The sequence below is a fragment of the Hevea brasiliensis genome, chromosome 4 (genome assembly GCF_030052815.1).
Source record: "Hevea brasiliensis isolate MT/VB/25A 57/8 chromosome 4, ASM3005281v1, whole genome shotgun sequence".
NCBI classification, from domain to species: domain Eukaryota; kingdom Viridiplantae; phylum Streptophyta; class Magnoliopsida; order Malpighiales; family Euphorbiaceae; genus Hevea; species Hevea brasiliensis.
This window is the reverse complement of record NC_079496.1, coordinates 18,188,646-18,211,056: the sequence shown is the minus strand read 5'-3', so window position 1 is coordinate 18,211,056 and position 22,411 is coordinate 18,188,646. Positions and strand designations below refer to the sequence as shown.

General features: G+C 29.3%; 2 protein-coding genes across 2 annotated transcripts; both read right to left on the bottom strand.

Moving 5' to 3' along the window:
• Positions 1–3,451: 3,451 nt before the first annotated feature.
• On the bottom strand, positions 3,452–12,862 carry LOC110662791 (E3 SUMO-protein ligase MMS21). Its single transcript, XM_021821898.2, has 7 exons — positions 12,610–12,862; positions 11,349–11,420; positions 10,403–10,513; positions 10,185–10,295; positions 8,972–9,111; positions 3,885–3,970; positions 3,452–3,810 (listed from the first exon to the last, which is right to left on the bottom strand). Exons 1-7 carry the CDS (start codon positions 12,703–12,705, stop codon positions 3,662–3,664), a joined length of 765 nt encoding a protein of 254 aa, XP_021677590.2. The 5' UTR covers positions 12,706–12,862; the 3' UTR covers positions 3,452–3,661.
• Positions 12,863–20,037: 7,175 nt separating this feature from the next.
• LOC110653228 (homeobox-leucine zipper protein ATHB-52) lies at positions 20,038–21,087 on the bottom strand. The gene has a single exon (XM_021808798.2). It carries the CDS (start codon positions 20,908–20,910, stop codon positions 20,350–20,352), a length of 561 nt encoding a protein of 186 aa, XP_021664490.2. The 5' UTR covers positions 20,911–21,087; the 3' UTR covers positions 20,038–20,349.
• Between the last annotated feature and the right edge of the window lie 1,324 nt (positions 21,088–22,411).

Sequence of the window (22,411 nt, the reverse complement as noted above, 5' to 3'; positions counted from 1 at the left end):
CTTTGTTGCTTAGCCAATGGACATATATCACAAGCAAAATGATTTCCATTGAATTTTATTTTGGCAATATGAGAAAATGTAGACTCAGATGCATGCCCGAGCCTTTGATGCCACAAATAGGAGTCACTGACATGACTTGAAATTGCATTGATAGAATCTCTACAATTATTTGAAAGTTGACATAGTTCCTCAAATGTAGTGAGCACAGAGGGATGTCGAGCTTGGTTGAATGAGCTTGTGACAAGCTTATATAGTCCCTTGTCCATCCTTCCAATTGCCAATAACTTCCTAGTCTAGGGGTCCTGCATCTAACAATGATTATTAGTAAAGAGAACAGGAATTTGTGAGTCTTTGGATAATTGGTGAATGGACAAGAGGTTATGTTTGAATTCAGGTATATAAATCACATTTTGTAATTTCAAATGTGGATGTAACTCCACGGTTCCTATATGGGTAATTTTTTTGGTGGAGCCATCAGGTAGTTGAACAAAATTGTGTGATTTTTGGGGCGTGAGAGTGGTAAAAAGATTTCGATCACAACACATATGAGTCGTTGCACCACTATCAATAATCCATTTACCATCTTTACATAAAGCAGAGGTGTGAGAACTCTTACCAGCGAAGTTAGGGAAGTCGACACAACCAGCTTCATGATCGATTTTACCTTTCAATGCTTTCATGATTTCTTGCTGGATCAAGTTATTGAGATTTGGGTTGTTCCAATCTCCAGAATGTTTGCCTTGTTCAATGGGTTCATCTGCTGTACTTCCCTGAGAAGTTGTATTTGCTAGATTAGCAGATGGTGTGGTTCTTTGTCCTTTATACCATTCTGGGTATCCAATGATTTTAAAGCAGCTTTCCGAGAAGTGGCCGGTTGTCTTATAATGCTCACAGTATTTATCCTCTTTCTTGATTCCATCCTTCCTTTTGTTTTGATTTTTGTTGCCTTCATGGATTCTTTTGGAGCTCAATCCTTTTGCCAACATGGCTACGGAAGATTCGATGCTGTCAAGGGAAAAAGTGTTGATCTCTCTCTGTTTTTCAACTCTCAAAGCCATAGAGTAGGCTTTGTTGACAGGTGGGAATGGGTCCATGAGTAGAATTTGGTTGCGAACATGGTCATAAGATGGGTTCAATCCCATAAGGAACTGAATCAATTTTGTATTATTTTCCATTTCTGCAATTTCCTTCGAGGCTCCACATTCACAAACTGGAAATTGCTTGAGACAAGCTAGTTCATCCCAAAGCTTTTTGAGCTTAGTGAAGTAATTTATGAGAGACATATTACCTTGGCTAAGAGAGGATATCTCTCTGTTGATTTGATATATCAAGGGACCGTTGCTTTCGCCAAATCTCTGGGCAAGCTCATCCCATAAATCCTTGGCAGACGATGCATATAGAAAAGCTTCTACTATTTCTTTTGACATAGAACTTAGTATCCAAGAGATGACCATGCTGTCGACCTTGAGCCATTTCTCAGAATCTGGAGAGGTATCTGCTGGCTTTTTGCATGTGCCATGGATGAACCCAAGTTTATCCTTGGCCCTTAATGCGATCAACATGGATCGACTCCAAGCGAGGTAATTATCGCCAGTGAGAGGGACGTTGACCAGTGACATGCCTGGGTGATCAGAATTTGATAAGGTGAACTGGTCATGTTCTGTTTCTTTCTTGGATGTGTTAGCCATGGTGGAGTAATAACAGGTACAGAAAGGTTAGGTGTATTTTGAATGATAAACTAATGTTGTCGAGGTACGATCTTTACTGCTCTGATACCATGAACAAAATGGTTTCTCTTTTTTCTGTGTGATAATTTGCTGTACAAGGTATATATTTATATACATAGAAAAATGATATAGGTAAATCTACAGATTTCTTAATATCCTTGATTTGATATAATGATCCTTGATTTGCTTCTACAGATTTCTTAATATCCTTGATTTGATATGATGATCCTTGATTTGCTCCATGAATTTCTCTGATTTCATGATTAGATCCAGCTATTGATGTTATCAACAATGGACCTTTGCCTACCAAACTGGAAAACAAGTTTGACATAAACAGGCCTATCAATGCCCTGAAAAAGGCAAGGATTATTAGTCAGACCAGACCTACCCCTCGGCCGCCCGCAACCGTGGGGGGGCTAACCAGAAACTAAAGGCTTTTTTTTAGAGAGAATGAGAGAATTTGGAGTTAGAGAAATTTTTATTCATTTCTTTTTTGAAAGATTAAATTTTTATTCATAAAATGCACTTTTAATGTAATTTTATTTTCCAGCAATATAGTAATGTCTTGCTTTGCTTATAATAACCTCTGTCCAATACGTTAATATAATTTTTTGTTGAGGATATATAAGTAGTAAATTGTGTAAAATTACAATTTCCACATTCAAAAGAAATAGAATGAACTTGTTGATCCATTATCTTAAAGTTCTATATTAAATGTAATGTTTTGAATATATCCAATTACAAAGTTCATTAAAAATGATTTTTCTGAAACATTTTGGATATCTCTAACTTCTTTTTTTAAAAAAACTCTAACCCTTTATTTGAATTGAGGAAAATGGAGAGAAGAAAAAAAAAGAAATTTGATTTTCTTTAATTTTCTTATTTAGACATCGATTCAAAGAGAGAAAAGAGGAATAAAGAGGAGAAAATACATTTAATTTGAAGAGAAAAAAGGAGGAAAAAGAGGAGAAAATACATTTCTCCACTCCATCGCATATGCTTCAGGAGATTTCCCTCCAAATTGGAAGGGAATGTAGGAAATTGTTGTTGTTATGTGGAAATAACTTCAATATCTTTCGATTATTTCAAAAGAAAATTTGTTTCTGCCATCTCTTTCATTTCTTCTCTTGTGTTTATCGCAAAAAGTGACTCTCATCTTTCATTATGTTTGCTCCTCTTTGCTGCAAAAAGTTTCTCTCTTTCACCATTTCTGCTCTTCTCTTTGCAACGGAAAGATGTGTGAAAATGCTTTAGGCAATGAACTAACCTTTAGGGAATGTTGAAAAAAGTGCATGTGAATAACAAACACTAGAAATGTGAGATTTTTTCAATTATATGAACTAATGTTAGGGCAATGTTATGTCTCTGTCTTTGTAATTCATTGGCTAAAAATATTATTATACCTAAAAGGCAAAACCAATTGTTATATAATTATATTTAAGTAATTAACTTAGATGTAAGAAAACAAATAAGGGTATAATAGGTATTTTTCATCTTTATTTTTCATCTTTTTCATTTAAAAGAAAAATTACATTTTTCTCCCATTTTAATAATGGATCCAAACATCATGAAATAAATTAGATTTTTTTTTTTTAATTTTCTCTTCATTTTCCCTGCTCAATCTCTCTCCATTTCCCCCACACAATTAAGGATCCAAACAATGGGTAAAGGAACATAGAAATTCTAAGTTATAAATTTTAGATTAAAAATGTAAAGAAATTAGCTAAATTGTGAAATTGTTTCAAATAATTATTAATTTGAACGCCTTAGAGAATATGATAGGAAGAGACAATTCTCAACTATATAGGACAATAATATTGTTTCAGTCTCAATTGTCCTATCGTACCTAAAAAGTAGCACATATACAATGGATATTGAATTGTAGAAAACAAGGTTGTAGTGATCAACTATGATTAATTTCTGATAACTCTTTATCAGTTGTCTTCCTCTTCATCAAGCTCTGTGAAATCTTCTACCACATTAGCCCTAGCAGTTTGTCTACTCGTACATCTCATTTCCTCAATTTCAACAACTAACAACGGATCACACACTACTTTTTCTGCCTGCAAAATCTTAGGGCAACCTGCAAGGAAGAAAAGTAGCTATAAGACTGATTAGCACATGGAATTAAAGTTCAAGAAAACACAAACTAAATACCTGCTATGGGGCATTTTGGTTGTCCTCTTTCGGATGCTATGTAAAGCATGATTGCCTTCTTCTCGTAAATATGCTTGCATAGCACACTACAGTAATGTAATTAAGAAAAAAGGATAAATTTTGAAGAAAAGAAATAAGCTTGACGACATTGAGAAATCTTTAGCTTTAAACAACTATGTCGAACATCTCATACAACGGGTCTGCCATGTTTCAGATTTTCCAGCACTCTGCAACATGGATTTCTGAATGGCAAACCCATTTCAAGATAGACAAAATAAGACAATGTACAATTCAACAATTAGACCTAAACTTCCCATGTTCAAACAGGAATTACCAAAATGCTACTGCCATAGCCAATACAATTCAACATGAACCACTGGCTTTTCAGTCTTGAGAACTATGCGCACCAACTTTGCTGACAAGCAACATAAATTATTGCAGTTCCAAAATCCTTATTGCCCATTATTTTTGTTGACTAAGATGATCCACATTATTTTTCTATTTTATGTTAGGGAAAAAAGAAGGAAAAAGGTTTTCTCATAATATTGATCGTGTCATAATGGCTGTTGTGGAAATTTCAAACCGCCTTGTCCATTTATGACAATAATGACCCACATAACCCAATCAACCTTCCTGTTCTCACTTCTTATGGATCCCTCCTTGCACCCAAAATGCAATGCCACCAATGTTATTAAGGCGAAAAGCGATAAGATACCCTATGGCTTAAGCGAGAGCCTTTTTGAAGCGAGACGCTATAGCCTAAATTGCCCAAATTATATATATATATAAAGATCCAAATAATTTAGCCTAAACCAAGAGAGCTTCATATTTTCATTTAGCCTAAACAATTACAGGGAATTAAAATAAAATTGTCATGATATTAGCCTAAACATAATCATATCACAAACTCACAATACTCATTTAACAAAGTGCATATCACAATACCCATATAACAAAAAAATTAAACAACAAATCACCTCGCCTAGCTCCTTTTCTTGCCTTTAATAACACTAAATGCCACATTTTTTTTCCAATAAGACTCCCAAATTAGTCCTTGAATTTTAAATTTTATGCTCATATCCCCAAACTTCCAGTGTTGTATCATTTTTGTCCGCTTGTTCCAAGTGTGAGACATTAACACATTCAGCTGCTCAAAAAATAAACCTTCCTGCAACTGAATGGAACCAGATATGTGCTTATCAAGGTTCCAGCTAAAGATTTAAATAAATCCATATGCTTCAACAGTGTGATATTAACTCACTAGACCAAGGCACACACATACAAACACAAAAACCAACTGGTTGCTTTACTGGTTTGATTTTGATAAAGAAGAAAAATGAGAATTATTTTATTGGTGTTGTTACAATCAAGGTTCAATTAAAGGGGAATCAATGGCAACAAAAACTGCTTAAAGATGGGTGTAATTTTCAAGAAATGCAAATTTAAATATTTCACGGAAACTTTAAGAATTTAGTGGCAAATACCATTTATCTTTAAAAGGACGAAGATGATACTCATACACAAATACACTGCTGGAAGTTTAGAACGTGAATGAGATATTTTGAAATTGCTATTCTTTTGGAGTGTAATCAGACTTATTAGTACTTTTCCCCTTTGTTCATACCTTCTCAAATGGGTATGTAGTGAAAAAGTTGATAGACCTAAGAGAATGGTGTTACATATTAGACCTGCACACTTACTGAAATACAGGAATAAGGAGCGAAAGAAATAGAAATAGACTGATTGAGAAAAGAAATAGAAGTAAATGAGAAAAGAGAAGAGAAAGAGTAGATAAGAAGAGAAAAAGATTGGATGAGAAGAAAGAGAATATTTTAGAGATGAGAGATACCTTTGATTATTAATGATCTTGGATAGTCTATTCTTTACAAATAAGTTCCTCTTTATACTTCTTTGGATCCTATAACTGCTCTCTACAGTTACAACTGACTGGAGAGTAATTACAATTGACTAATACTATAGAATCAACCTATTTACTGCTGGACTAATCCACTATCTATTCTTTACTCATAACATTCCCCACTCCTTGAAATCATTCTTGTCCTAAAGAATGAAGAAAATGCTGAAAATTGAAATAAATTTCAGGTGCTTCCTGCTCATCAACTGAAAGAATGTAAGAATTCCACATAGCATCTTCTGTTGGCCAATTAATCCCCTAAATTTTGGGATACCAAATGTTAACTTCCATCATGTATTTCAGCTATTAGCTCATCTCAACTACATCTTCTTGTTCTACTCACTTCACCATACAATTACTGCCCTTATCATCCTTATCAGCTCATCTCAACTACATCTTCTTATTCTATTCTCTTCACCATACAATTAGAACCTTTATTCTCCTTGGTAGTATTCATTACATTCCCCACTTCTTGAAATCATTCTCCTCAAGAATGAATAAGGAAAGCTGCCACTATAACATTGAAAGGAAAGACCAAAAATCTTGAATTGGGAGATGAACAAATGCCCATATATGAGTAATTTCCTTGCTATATTGATTGTAAAAATATGCCTCCATATCCAGAAAATAACCATATATTGCAGCAGAAAATAACCAAAATGAAAGAATCAAAATGTTGAGGTGAAATTTTTTTTTTCCTTTTACGTCTCCAAATTTCCCATGCTTGTTTCTTCAAGATCACAATACTGTTTGATGGTTGAACTTTCTTCCTTTCCCTTCTTGATATCTCCCATGAGACTTGTAGGATTACAACAGCTAAACTCACCATTTTGGCTCCTAAAATTCTGCCACTTGCTAAAAGCACCCACACTTTTTGTAGCTCTTATATCTTTTTGGTTTTCAAGAACATCCCCAAGAATTTCTGCAGCAAGAATTTCAAGTCTATATTCTGCATTCCCAATAGCAAACTCTAGTTTCCTATCATCAACATCTTCATCCCTCTCCTTCTCATATTCCTCTCTTGCGCTGGACAATTCAGAAAAAAAAATCCTGGCCCTGCTCCATGTCAATGCACTTGTCTTTCTTATTGGAAGTTTCATCAGGGGCATCTTGTTCTTCACTTGACTTTTCAAGAAGTGGATACTCATTATCAAGGACTGCAACATTCTCCTTTGCCACTTGAATTGCTTCAACCAATTTGTCCATTCTCTCTTGAAATGACTTCTAACATTTCACCATTTTTTGTAAAAGCAATTCATCCCGCCTTTTTAATCCTCTATCGACAATTTTCATAATCCTATTAAGTAACTTTTGTCCCCAAGGTTGGTCTTCCATAATCATCCTGTAGAAGATTGGGTAAGGATGTCAGAAAATTTTGCTTCTTAGAGAAGAAAAATTATAAGGACGGGGAAAGAAAAGTTAAGGCAGAAATAAAGATTTCAAGAATTCAAAAAAGAATAGAGAACAGAAACCCTAATAAAGCCTAAGAATTGGAAAATTGAGAATGGAAGAATTTAAAAGTAATTGCAGCAAAAGATTATGAAGATATAATAGCAAGAATGGATGAATATACGAGAAAGAGAAATTAAAGAAAAAGGAAGAAGAACAGGAAAAAAAATGAACAGAGAAAAGGAAAGAGAAATAGAAGAAAGGAGAATTTCAAGAAATGGGTTTCCTGAAATGTGGGAAGTGAAAAACTAAAGAAGAAAAATAGAAGAAAGACCCAAAAAGTAGCCAAAAAAGAAAGAAATTTGATTCAAGAATTTCAAGAAAGAAAGAAGAAGAAGAAACAGGATCTTCAAAGAAGAAATTGAAGAGAAAGAAGGAAGAATAATTAGAGAAAAAAAAGAGAGAATGAGAGAAGAAAATAGAAAAATCTGTAATTCTGGAATTTTGGAAGACTCCTATGAATCTGCTTATGGTTGCGACTCCAGCAGAAAGGATTAGAAGCAAATCCAACTCAGATCAGGGCTCTGATATCACTTTGTTACATATCAAACTTGCACACTTACTGAAACAAAGGAATAGGAAGAGAGAGATAGAAATGGACTAGATGAGAAAAGAAATAGAAGTAGATGAGAAAAGAGAAGAGAAAGAGTAGTCGGTAAGAGAAATAGGTTGGAAGAGAAGAGAAAGAGAATATTATAGAGATGAGAGATCTTTGATTATTAATGATCTTAAATAGTATCTTCTTTACAAGTGATATAGTACACCCCAAAATCCGGATCAATCCTTAAAGGATCGGATCCCGTAGGTCCGATCCGATCATGAGAAGTTTGGACTCATCATCCCATTAGTCCAAAGACACGTTGTCAAGGGAGAAAGAGACAAGACTGAACACAAGGAGGTCGGAAATGACATCTTGAGAATGTAGTTCGGATCGACTTCGAAAAGGTAAATTGAGTTCGGAGATAATGAGATCAGACAAAAGCAGTTGAAACAAGCGAGATTACCACCAAGAATATTGCTGACATGATATGTGGCATTTTCGTGATATACGGAAGTGTACAACTAGACGTAAATAAGCCAAATCTCGAGGATTACCCGAATGTTCCACACCTTACCCTATAAATAGGCTCGTAATGCCTACCATGATAGGCAATCCAGTTTCTCATTTTTCTATTAATCATTATTCATTGCTCTTAAGCACTTGCTGACTTGAGCATCTGACTAGACATATTTAGGCCACAGACCTCACACCTCTGCTTGCTTTGCTTGCAGGCCATCCGAAGTCCATTCACAAACCCGAGAACCACAGGCAGCATCAATAAGTAAGCTCCCATTTATACTTCATTGAATCCTATAACTGTTCTCTACAATTACAACTGACTGGAAAGTAATTACAATTGACTAATACTATAGAATCTCTCCATTTACTGGCGGACTAATCAACTAACTGTCTATTCCTTATTCATAACAAATAGGCACCCTAAAAAATAGCCTAAAATTCTGAGTAAGTGGCCAACTACTTTTCCGATCACAATCAACAATTGCATTAAAAAAAGCATGCCCATATATAGGCATGCATGTGGCTTTTCCATGTACATTCATACCACCCAAAACCTTGTCCTTTGGCACAAGTTCCAACCAATAGTTTAGCAGCTACCCACAAAACAAAACAATCACCATTAACGGAAAAGAAATACATAAATTCAAAGCAAGAACTTAGTACCTGCGAACCGGCTCTGCTAATTCAGTAACAGGCTTTCCACTTAATGGGCAAATGATATTCAAAAGGCTAGATTGGGTACTTGTCATTACAATGTCCTCTTGCTCTTCTCCTGGCATTGGCTGCCCTAAATGGTGAACATTCTAGAGAAGAAGTAGAGCATAGAACACAAATGATTACCCATAATAACAAAAATAAATTATAAACCAAGCAAAGAACATTGACAAAGTGTGTTCGTATAGATGTGTGTGAGAGAGAGGCAATTCCGTAATCAAGCAGCCAACAAGATGATAACATGTAAAATCAAGCAGCCAGCAACACCATATTTATGCAGTAGAAACCGGGGAAATTAAATATAGAACAATCAAACCCATACATCCCCTATGACAATAAACAATGAGAAGATCAATCAGGAATTCCCTAGTTATAATTTAATACCTTTGGAAAAGTTTAATAACATTTACCTTCTTTGTCTTTATCAAAAACATGCTATCTGATTCAACCACCAATATCATCTTCTTATAGCAAGAATACTTCAAACAGTCCCACTTTCAGACAGCAATATTCTTTTACAACTCTTATCATGAACTATATTTCACATTACTAGTGAAACAGGTGAATCTTGACTTGTTTGTTTGTCTCAATGATGGGAAAGTAACTCCAGTTAGCACTATTTTGGATTATGCGCACGAAGTGCTAGAATTATCTGTCCTTTCCCGAACTAGATTACTCTTTGAGTTCTTAAGGGGAAACAAGCACAATTGCATAAACTTCAAAATCAATAATTCACCAATAAAATTTACCCTAACAACTACTTTCGTAATGTCAAGGAAACCATTAGAATCAAGAAAAGACACTAAAAACATTCAAATTGTTCAGTTTAATGATACTTCTGGATTATTTTCACAACAACCTCTTTTTCTCCTCCGTTTTGCAACTAAATGCTCCATTTTGACAACTTACCAAGTTTATTTTTAACTTTCACTTGCAAAGGACTTATTAGGCATCAAATAATATCACAGGAAAAGGATGTATCGATAGTAAAGCTGTAAGAGGCAGGTTTTTTATTTTCATTTAAGTAATATAGAAAACAATTGCAGTGTAATAGCATATTAAGGATAGCAGTGATAATGAACAAGAAATGAAAATCATATTACCAATAGGTACAACTCAAACAGTATCCCAGAATTTGCCTTAAAATATCTGGAAAACATACCCAGACAACTCCTCTAAATTTACGTATCAGTTGATGATTTTGTGAAGAAGAAGATGAACTAGACCGAAGCTTCTCAAATTCATCCTCAAGCAACTTCTTGAAATCAGTTAACTGTGAATTAAACATCAAACCAACAGTATATCTTATAACATGAATAAAAGCAGAAATATAAAATTCAATAACAAATAAAATGAGCATCATAGAAATAATTCAAGCACCTCTGCTCCAGGCTGGTATATATTTCCAACAGATTCAACTGCTGCAGCATAACTTGCACAATTTTCATAAGCCTCCACCAACTCAGCAACAGCATTTTCAAGGTCTTTTACCTGGAATTATTAAGTGTTGAATAATTTGAAGATTTCCAAAAAAAAATCCACAATCTTCAATCTGTCATTTGTCAGTTATTGCACATAAAAGAGCCCCTCGCGCGCCCCCCCCTCCCCCGCCCCAAAAAAAAAAAAAGATGCTGGATTTCATTTAATTTATCATCATTTTTAGGATGAATACAAAAGAACAAACAAAACAAGGCCCAATGACAAGAAACAAAACTCTATGGTAGGTATATGCACAAGAGACAACACAATGAAGAAAAACAAAACCAAACGTTAGGCACATAATAAAACCAAATCTTAGGCACATAAACAAGAGACAACAGACAAATACTAGCTAAGTAGCTAAACAGGTAAACTACCAAGGAAAGCAAAGTACTTGATCCAACCAGCAAAAGACTGAACTACCCAAACAACAAGTGAAAATAAATAGCTAACAAACTAGCTGAAACACATGCTCCAAGACCTCAATATACCTAGTTGTTATGAAACTTAAAGGCAAGAAAGGAACAAGTCAGGGAATCATAATCTCAAGTTGTTTGGAACAAAAAGGATAAGATCAAAGAGTGTAATTCTCCAAATAGACATCACAATTGTCAATAGCGGAATAGGCTATTGTGTTAGGAGTTGATAATTGGGAAAAACATTACAATTCAAAATTTAACTTCATTTCATTGAATTAGATTTTCTCAGCAAACAAAACGTAATAATTTTAACTGTGTTAGGTACCAAATAACCTGAACTAGAATTTCTTAATCAAATTAGGTGTTGTATAAAATAAACAACTAAATCTTCCATGTACAAACGTCTCTAAATAAAAGCTATAGGACACCTTTGCAGATTCATTATCTTTCTCGAACTCAACTGCGATTTCCGTCATCATATGCAAAGCCTTCCGAATTTCCTGAAACAATGAATCGAAGTTGATCTTTGTAAGATACATGATGAAACATAAATTACTGAACTCCCATTAAATGATTGGCATTTTAGAAGCGCCTATCTTGCCAGTTAGAAGCACAATATTGACATAAACTTTAGCTCTTGAAGGCAAGACAGGTGCATCTAAATGCCAACCAAGAAGGCAGAAGGCATCATACCTGAAATCAAGAGGCATAGTTTAATAGCATTTCTGAAGCAATTATCTTGTTCTTATTGCTTTATATATAAACCAAAATATCACCTAAAGCTATTAAAGAAAAAAAATAAATAAAGAGGATCATCTAATTGTGACAAGCAGGGTCCCAGAAGGGAAAATCTGAAAAAACAATCCTACCGAGGCTGTGCCTGTGCTAGCAAAGCCCATAACATAGGTTTGAAGACCCATTTATTTTTTGCTTTGTTTCCCCCTTTGTTTCTCCCTTAGAGCAATGAAAAGTACTTCCCACTGTCTTAGAGCAAGTGAGATTTAGGTGCTACATAATTATCAATTACTTTAAATACTTTTAACAGAACATTAAGGTTTAAATATTAGTTAAGGACGATCGATTATTTAATTTCTGCCCAAAAAGTGAAAAGCAAGAAATATACTATTTCAAGGTTTAAAAATGAGTGCATAAGCAGGATCTGCTTAATAATGCCATATTATATTGCTCTTTGCTAGGCAATAGAAGCAAAAACGAAGCTATTACTGCCTGTTACGTTATTCTAGAAGTGAAAACTCGTGATTCTATCGCAAAAAATGAAGGGACGCCTGTGTAATCATTCCAAACAAATTTGCGCAATTTAGGGATACTATACTGCATTTGAGCTTTGCCTAATTTATTACAGAATGTGTAGTGTTTTGAAGATTTTGTGTAGCATTCAAGAAGCATTAATTTGCCCCCAAAATTTTTGCATTGAATTTAAATCCTGAAAACTCAAATAAAAGAACAATTCAGCATTTAACTATAAATTCAACAATTTAGCATTACACAGTCACTTTTGAACTGAATCGAATTACTATGACCAATCAGTGTTTGGCACGAAAAATTCAATTTTGCTTTCGGGAGGCCGGAATTGAATTCCACCAACCTATTGTTTTCTAAAAGCAAGTAATTTCACAAATGGATATATCATAACAGAAAGGTGGAGTGAAATCACGACTCTCGACTTACAGCAACGAGGGACTGGCTTTCAGCGGAGAGGGTTGTGGCTGCGTTTTTTATTCTTCCGGCAGCGCCACCGTGACGCGAAGCTGAGGTCGATGCCATTTGCCGTGGGTTTGGTGGAACCGGGGTTCGATGGCCGGTTCAGTGGTGGACGGTGGTGGGATCTGTCATCTGTATGCAGGGTACTTTGGAATTTGGAGGGAGTTTTGAGGAGTGAAGTAAAAGGAAGAAATGCTTGGGCACCCTTTTTCATTACCGTTCGTCCGATAGCATTAAAATTTAATTTAAAATTAAATTTAATATAATTTAATCATAAAATTCTAAAATAATTAAATAATTTTAAAATGCTGTTTGCCATCTTAACTGCTATTTTTTTTTAAAGTCTTTTTTTTTATTTTAAAACTCTATATTAAATGGGCTTAAATTTATTTATTAATTAAATTAATCTTTCGACTTAAATTAAAAATATTTTTAAAATTATATATATATATATATATATATATGTTTTTTACTTATATCAATAAAAGAAGGTATTTTTTTTGTTTCTTAAAAATTGATAAAGTCTTTATCACTTTTTGACAAAATTCTAATAGGAAATTATATAAATTTAGATGAAGAGGATAAACAATTAACAGGATTAAAAATTATAAAATTGACAGATAATTATAAGTTTTTTTTATAAAAATTGAGAAATATTTCATTAATTATAAATAGAATACAAAAGAGAAAGTACAAAACTAACATATTATATTTTATTTAAATAAAATTAACTACTCATATAAAAAATAATATAAAAAATTTAAAAAATTTAATAATATTAATGGAACATATAAATTGACTAATGAATAGACTATGCACTCCACTCTTCATTATTTTTTCCAGATAACCTTCAAATTTAGGTTTAAGACAAATTTGCATCTCCTTTTCCAAAAAAAAAAATTATCTAAATAACGAAAAAATAAAATAACTCTAAGAAAATATCATAAAAATTCAAGATATATCAATAAAGATATATCTGAGAATTTATTCACTCAAAATCTATCGTTAAACACAGATTTGAGGATTTATTCACTCAAAATTATCAGTGATGATAAATAAATTTGTAAAAATATGTTCAAAATCGTTTCCATAATAAAGAAAAAAAAATAAAAACTAATAGAAAAGAAAGGAAATGAGTTATTTCAGTGAAAATATTCCTTGATGGACACTCAAAGAAGAGATCAAAAGGAAAAAAAAAAAAAAAAAAAAAAGAAGAAAATGGTGAGGAAAAATAATTATAAGTTAATTTCAAGAAGTAAATAGTAATTTAATTATATTTTATTATTGTATTATTTATAGCCATAGAGTATTTTTAAAATATTTTATTTTATTTTAAAATATATTTAGTTGTTATCAACTCGTTTCTGTGGTGATAGATTGTATTATTTATAGCCATAGAGTATTTTTAAAATATTTTATTTTATTTTAAAATATTATCTATGGTTGGAATAACAATGGAATATTAACATAAATTTATTTTTTATATTTAATGAAAATTTAATTATTTATTAAAATATAAATATTGAGTTTATTAAAAATATTAAGACGTGAAACATTTTAGTTAGATTATTATTTAATAATATTAAATTTAATAATATAGACTCATTTTCATTTTCATATGATAATATTTTGATAATTGTAATTATAAATTTATCAAATAACAAATTACGGTTTATGAATTAAGTTCAATTTTTACCATTTTTTACACTTATAAACATTTTTTTTTTTCAGTGCATTTTACTGATCGGTGTTCTTAATATAAAAAAATGTAAAATCATGTGATTCACAGCATTAAAATGTCTCTTAAACTACTTAATAAAATTAGTTCAATCGCTAAAGATGAATTTTTTTTTTCTTAATTTGATTTTATTGTGAATATTTTAAAATTATTTATTTTAAATGTATTAAATTGATATAAAATATGTATTTAAAATTATTTGAAATTTTTATTTTAATATATAAAAATTAATTCGAGAAAACTCTTTGGATTGAGAATTTTTTCACATAATTATCATATTGAAAAACAACTATTCCCTCAGTCAGCTTTTATCCATCATTGAAAATTATTTGTTATTTAAAAAAAAAACTAAAAAATATTAATGAATTTTTTTCTAATTTTACCTTTATCTCTATTCAACATAATAATAGGAAGTATTTTGTGGATTAATGGAGAGAGAATTATTAAAATGGAGTAATTAAATGAAATAAAGGAGAATTCAGAAAAATCAGTGAGTATTTTATTACAATTTAGGTGATTTAATTGTAAATCTAAACAATAGATAAGAGTAAATGGAAATTAAGAAATCAATTAAATCACTAAGATTGTAATAAAATACTCATTTACTTAATTAAATTGTCCTTTATTTCATAAGAAAGAGGTGGTAAGATGGATTTTAAAAAATTATAAGAATACTTATTATATTTAATAAAAATAAATATAAAATTAAAAAAATAATTAATATTTCTTAAATTAATAATATCTAAAAAGCAACCAATAAATGAAAGGGGATGGAAAAAGTATTACAGTTAAGTCATGAAGATAAGAGACCACATGTTGCGTTCCTAATCTAATTATTTAAGTGCGAAGAAAAATAATGCAATAATAATAATGAAAATTAAGGTTTTATTTATTTTATGAAAAATATTTTTAAGAAAATATTTTTTAAATTTTTTATTTTTTTAGTACTCAAAAAATTTAATTAATAAAAAATATTTTTTTATCAAAGAGAAAATTAAATCATTTTTAAGAAAAATAATTCTTATTTTTTAAAAAAGAAAGTTATTTTTATTTTCTTTAACTTTAATAATTTTATTAAAATATAAATATATTTATATATATATATATAAAATAAATATATATTATTAATTTAATATTATAACTAAATAATAAAAAATAATTTCATAAAAAATATTTTATAAAATATATTTTTTATATATAAATTATTTTTCTTGAAACAAACGGAGCCTAGGGGATTTTCCAATTCCCTTAAAATCAAGGCATTGCAAGTTTTATTGGAATCATTGCTAAATGACCATAGAGACAGAATTCAAGCTGCCCAAGTTTAGCAGTCGTTCGGGTATTTTTATTTAAGTTGAAGTGAAAATTTTTGAATTAACTAGAATAAAAAAGTTTAAAATTGATCTAATTAAATCCAGGCTAAAAATTAAAAGGATGATTTGAACATTATTTCATAGTCTTGTTGCAATTTGAAATCGAGAAAAGGGAATAAATTTTATTTTATTTAATTTTATTAATTGTTTTATTTTGATTATGATATTTTAATTTATTTTAATAAAATCATTAATTTTTATTTTTTTATTAATAATTACTCAAATTAAAATCTAATAAAATTTTTAAATAATTTTTGATTTTATCATGTGGTATTTAAATTAATTTTTAAAAATTGATGAAATTTACTATCTTTAGAAAATCAAACCCGATTTTAAAAATTTAAAAATTTTTCAGAAAACTCAGAAAAATTTTTAGATTCCAAATATATTTCTGGTTTTGCGATATGGTATTTAAATTAATTTTTAAAAATCGATAAAATTTACTGTCTTTAGAAAATCAAATCCGATTTTAAAAATTCAAAAAATTTCAAATAAATTTCTAAAATATTCAATAAAATAAAATATTAATATTTACATATAAAATAATTATTTAAAAATTTAGGATGTTATAAAAATTATTTGTTATTAAAAAAATAAATATCAATAAATTTTTTTTAATTTTACCTTTATCTCTATTTAACATAATAATTATTTTTATAATTTCACAAAACCCATTTATCACTCTTAAGAAGTATTTTGTGGATTAATGGAGAGAGAATTATTAAAATGGGAGTAATTAAATGAAATAAAAGAGAATTCAAAAAAATTAGTGAGTATTTTATTAGAATTTAGGTGATTTAATTGTAAATCTAAACAATAGATAAGAATGGATGAGAACTAAGGAATCAATTAAATCACTAAAATTGTAATAAAATATTTCTTTACTTAATTAAATTGTCTTTTATTTCGTAAGAAAGAGGTGATAAGATGGGTTTTAAAAAATTATAAGAATACTTATTATATTTAATAAAAATAAAGATAAAATTAAAAAATAATTAATATTTCTTAAATTAATAATATCTAAAAAGCAACCGATAAATGAAAGTTGATGGCAAAAGTATTATAGTTAAGTGATGAAGATAAGAGACCACGTGTTGCTTTCCTAATCTAATTATTTAAGTGCGAGAAAAAATAATGCAATAATAATAATAATAATTAAGGTTATGTTTATTTTATGAAAAATATTTTTTAAATTTTTTAGTTTTTATAGTATTTAAAAAAATTAGTCAATAAAAAGTTTTTTTTTTTCAAAAAAAATTAAGCTATTTAAAAAACAATAATTTCTATTTTTTAAAAGAGATAGTTATTTTTTATTTTTATAAATTTAATAATTTTATTAAAATGTGAATATATTTATACGTATATAAAATAAATATATATTATTAATTTAATATTGTAATTAAATAATAAAAAATATTTTCATAAAAAATATTTTATAAAACATATTTTTTATATATAAATTATTTTTCATAAAACAAATAAAAAAATATTTTATAAAACATATTTTTTATATATAAATTATTTTTTGTGAAATAAATAGAGCCTATATATATGTAAGGGATTTTTCAATTCCCTTAAAATCAAGGCATTGCAAGTAGCAATAAAATATGGAAACATTGCCAAATGACCATAGAGACAGAATTCAAGCTGCCCAAGTTTGGCAGCTCGTTTGGGTATTTTTATTAAGTTGAAGTGAAAATTTTTGAATTAATTAGAAGAAAAAGTTTAAAATTGATCTAATTAAATCCAGGCTAAAAATTAAAAGGATGATTTGAACATTATTTCATAGTCTTGTTGCAATTTGAAATTGAGAAAAGGGGATACATTTTATTTTATTTTATTTTGTTAATTGTTTTATTTTGATTATTATATTTTAATTTATTTTAATAAAATCATTAATTTTTATTTTTTTATTAATAATTACTCAAATTAAAATCTAATAGAATTTTTAAATAAAATTCATATATAACGTGTTTTATATAATTTTAAATTATAAAAAATTTATCTTTTACTAAATCAGTTAAAAATTCAATAGTTAGAAATATAGCGTAAATTTAAAGGAAACTAATTTATCTCCTTCCATACCTATATTTCATATTAAAATGATAATATAAAATTATCATTAATTGTAAAGTTAATTTTCAATGTGGTCAAAGTAAGCCCCACCCACATATGTATAAGTAGATGGATGGGTCACATTGATGTGAAGTTATAGAATCAAGTTCATTCCATTAATCCTCCTCAAACTCCACCAGAAAAGAAACACACGAGAGTCCACTTGCTTAATGCGTTGAAGGGTAAGAAGTAATTATGAGTTGGGAAAGCAAAGCCAATAGTCATAGGGATAGTAACCAATGAAGTATTTTTTTTTTTTAGTATTTCTTTTAATTTTATTTTAATAGGATAATATGTAATTAAATTTGAGTATAATAATAAATAATAATATTTGTAAAGGTTTGAAGTTGAAATTTGAGTTTTATCTATTTTATTTAAATATATTTATATAAATAAATAATTAATTATTAATATATATTAATAAATTTTGAATATTGTATTTTAAGTAAATAGAATTTAAATATTGATATAGGATTTTTAAAATTTTGAAATATAAATAATAAGTGTACATATATTATATATAAATTTAATTGAAATATACAAGATTAATTGAAATTATTTGAGCATTAATAATTATATTTCAGAAAGATACAAATAATTTAAAGTAATTTTTAATTAAATTTAAGATTAGTTTAAATGTTAAAATTATTAATTGCCTTTGAATATGGTGATTTTATGGACCAATTTTATAGAAAGGAAAGCTAGGGAAAGAAAAATGGATAGAATTATAAAAAAAATGGTAAAAATTTTTGTGAAAAAGAAAATTATTATTTTTCTTATAATTTTTTTTTACAGGAAGGAAAAAAGCAAAGAAAATTATTTTTTATTCTCTATGTTCAAATAAAAAGAAAAATGAAAAATGAGAAGAGAAGATTATTACATTTCTACTATTATGTCCATATTGAATAAATAAATGAGAAAAAATAGAAAAATTAATATTGAACTTTTAGGGTCTGTTTACTCATGAAAAATAGTTTTTTTTTTTAATTTTCTAGAAAATCCATAATTTTTATTTTTCATGGAAAATAAGAAAGAGCATAAAAAGGGTATTCACCTACAAATAATTGAAAATGATTTTTTAATTTAAAAAATAAAAAAATTTTCACATATTTTATAATTAAAAATAAATTATTGTATAACATATTTAAAATTTTTATTTTATTTTTAAATTTTTTAATATGTGTTACTCATTTATTTTATAATAATATGATTTTCTTAATCATTATAAATAAACATTTTTCTAAATAAATATTTAATTTTATATATTAAAAAATTATAGCATAATTTTGATTATTTAGAAAACAGTTAGAAAAATAGTGAAAAGTTGTTTTTCAATCTTAGTTAAAATTTAGAAAACAAAAAAACTGATTTTTTTTAATTATTGCACAGATAAATATGAAACTTTATTTTTTAATTTTCGTATAAAATTTTTCTAAAAATTACTACAATATTCCATGAGTGAATAGATACTAAATTTTCCTTCTCTCTTTTACTTTCCAATTTTCCTTTTCTTCACTTGAAACTATATGTGCCATACTTAAATAACTATATTCATTTAGCTTGAATTAATTGCACTACACCAATCGGTTGACTACAACTTTCTTTTTTTTCTTAACATAAATGGGAATTTTTTATGAGAAAAGAGTTTACAAAATTTAAATTAATAATAAAAAAAATATTATCTTCATTCATTATTCATTTTTATTTATCGTATTTAAATTTTTTATTTAAAATTATTTATTATTTTTAAAAAATAAATAAAATTAAATATTTATATAAAAATAATTAAATAAGATAAATGGTAATTTAATTAATTATTATTATATTTTGTTCAAAATTATTTATTATTTTTAAAAAATTAAAGAGAATTAAATATTTATATAAGAAGAAATTAAATAAGATGAGGGATAAATTAATTAATTAATAGTATATTTTTATAAAAATAAAATTTTCCAATTATTTTTTTTTTTAATTATCATGCTTAAATATTCTTCTCAATATATCTTTAAAAAAAATAAAAAGTGTTTTCAATAGTTAAATCTTGACGCCTGACATGATAAAGAAAGCATTAAATTATAACTACTCCTTTTTTATTATATTTAAAAATTTCTGACATAAAAAAAAATTAAGATTTAAATTTTAACTTTCCGTACAATAAAAGAAAAAGCATTTAACTACTAACTGTCAGTCTAATTACATATTCAACATGTAAGGGGTAGACTAGTGAAATGATGTTACAATTGAGCCCCCAGGCTCCAAAATCTGTTGTAAATAGTAAGTACCTGTGAAAATTAACATTAATTCACAAGGGTCATTAACATTAATTCATTCTACTCAATATCAATACACCACCTACTCAATTATCCAGCCAAAATCTCAAGAGACTTCTTAATTCAATTCCAAGCAGTACACAACCATGGCCCCAAGAACTTGTTTTTCTAGGAAAAAAAAGAATAATATTTTAATTTGGCCAAGAACCCACTAATCCCACGCTGATCCACCACCACCAGAGCCAATCAAACAAGCATAGAGCTCATCAAGTTGCAAAACCTCACCATTCACTTCTTCATGCAAGCTAGAGCTACCTCCTTCATCACAAGAAGAGTTGCAAGAAACAATAAGAGGAGGTGGAAGCGGAAGAGCAGGATGAAGATGATGAGGATGAGAAGGAACCATCCCTTGGCTGAGAGCAAACACCATTTCTTGAGCCTTTCTTAGCTCGTCTCTAAGCTGAATCACTTCCTTCTCTAATCTCCTTTTGTCAGCCAATGCGTTTTCTAGCTTCACTTGGAGTGTATTGTAGTCAAGCTCCAAGCTCTGTGTCTTCCATCTTGCTCTCTTGTTTTGGTACCAAATGGCAACTTGTCTTGGAGGCACACCTAGTTGGCTTGCTAGTTGGAGCTTGAGCTCAGGCTCAAGCTTCTTGTTGGTGGTGAATGTTCTCTCTAGAAGCCTCACTTGGTCTTCTGTTAGCCTCCTTTTGTCGCTATGCTTTGGTTGGCGTTTTTGTTGGCTTTGCCTTTGGGTGTGGAAGAAATCCATGCCTTTTGGGGTTGAGAAATGAGAGAGGAACTTAGAAAAGCAATTGTTGAGTGGAAAATTAAGGGGAAGATTGGTTAAGAAATTGGTGGGTTCATTTGCTCCTTTATAGTACAAAAAAGCCTTTTAAGACTTTGATACATGAGGAGGATCCCAAATGCACAAAAGGGAAAAGATTACATGGCAATTTCAAGAGAGGGAGAGGCGGCTATTTAAGTATTGGCGGATGGGTGTGGTCTTCACGTGAAGATGGTCCTACGCTACTCATGATGATACAACATATTATGGGCCTTTTTAATTAATTTGTTTTGAAAATACAAAATTTGCCTTGTATAGTTCAGTTAAATTCATTAGAATCCATTTTCATGATTTTTCATCCACGTTTAATATTTTTTCTTTTCCTTTTGATATCACAATTAATGGATTTTTATTTATTTTTCTTGATAAAATTCCGTCTATTATAATTAAAATATAAAATATATTAACTCATTTATTAAATATTTATCGACTAGAGTTACATATTCATAAAATAATTAAAAGTTTGAATTACATTTATTAATAAGAAAAAATATAATATATTAAATTAATTAAAATTAAATCACGATTCTTTGTATGTCAAAACTCGAATTATATAATTTTTTTTATATTTTTTCTTATTAAATTTAAAAGGATAAATATTAAATTTAAAATGAAAAATTTTCAAATCTAATATTTTTGAAGGACATTTTTTTTTCTTTGGAAAAATAAGGGAGGCAATTGCTCCCCTTCCCTAAAGGGTAGCTTCACCCCTGGCTTGGAGATTGCTTGAAGATTTTGGGTGAAGATTTATATTCCAACTCAGTCTTTTATAATAATCAAATTGCTCTTCATATCTCTCAAAATCTTGTGCTTCACAAAAGGATGAAACACATTGAACTCGATGAAATAGAAGGTGGTTCCATAATAACGACATTCATTCAATCGAGAGATCAAATTGCTATTTGCTGATTATTTTTTAACATGTATTCTTGCATTAAAAGTCCAAAACAGTAAGAAATATAAATGGGTCTTAGCAAAACAAAGAGAAAACTAAGGTCCACACTGGAATACAAGAAATAAGTTTAAAAAGAGTCCAATCAACCCAAATCAAACCAACCCAAATCAAGCTAAATCCACCCAGCCGAACCAAACCATTATAAATCTTTCCCCAACATGGAAACCTAGTAATAGGGATGAAAATCAAAATAGAGAAAGCATGCTGCTGACTGCCTCTGACTCGCCTCCTTTGGAAGAGCTACACCACAATCGAAGCCAAATCTACCGCCAGCCACACAAAGGTCAAAATAACCATCACCACCCAGCCTTCCACCCAATAACATTGAACCCAGTTATCTCCATAAACAGGGCACGTGAACTCTACCACGACCAAAGATGCTGCCATAGATTGACTATCATTGGCCCTGTAGGACGACTTTCCAACCTTAGTGCAGAAACGTGTCTCAGAGTTGCAAACAATCAAGCGCAA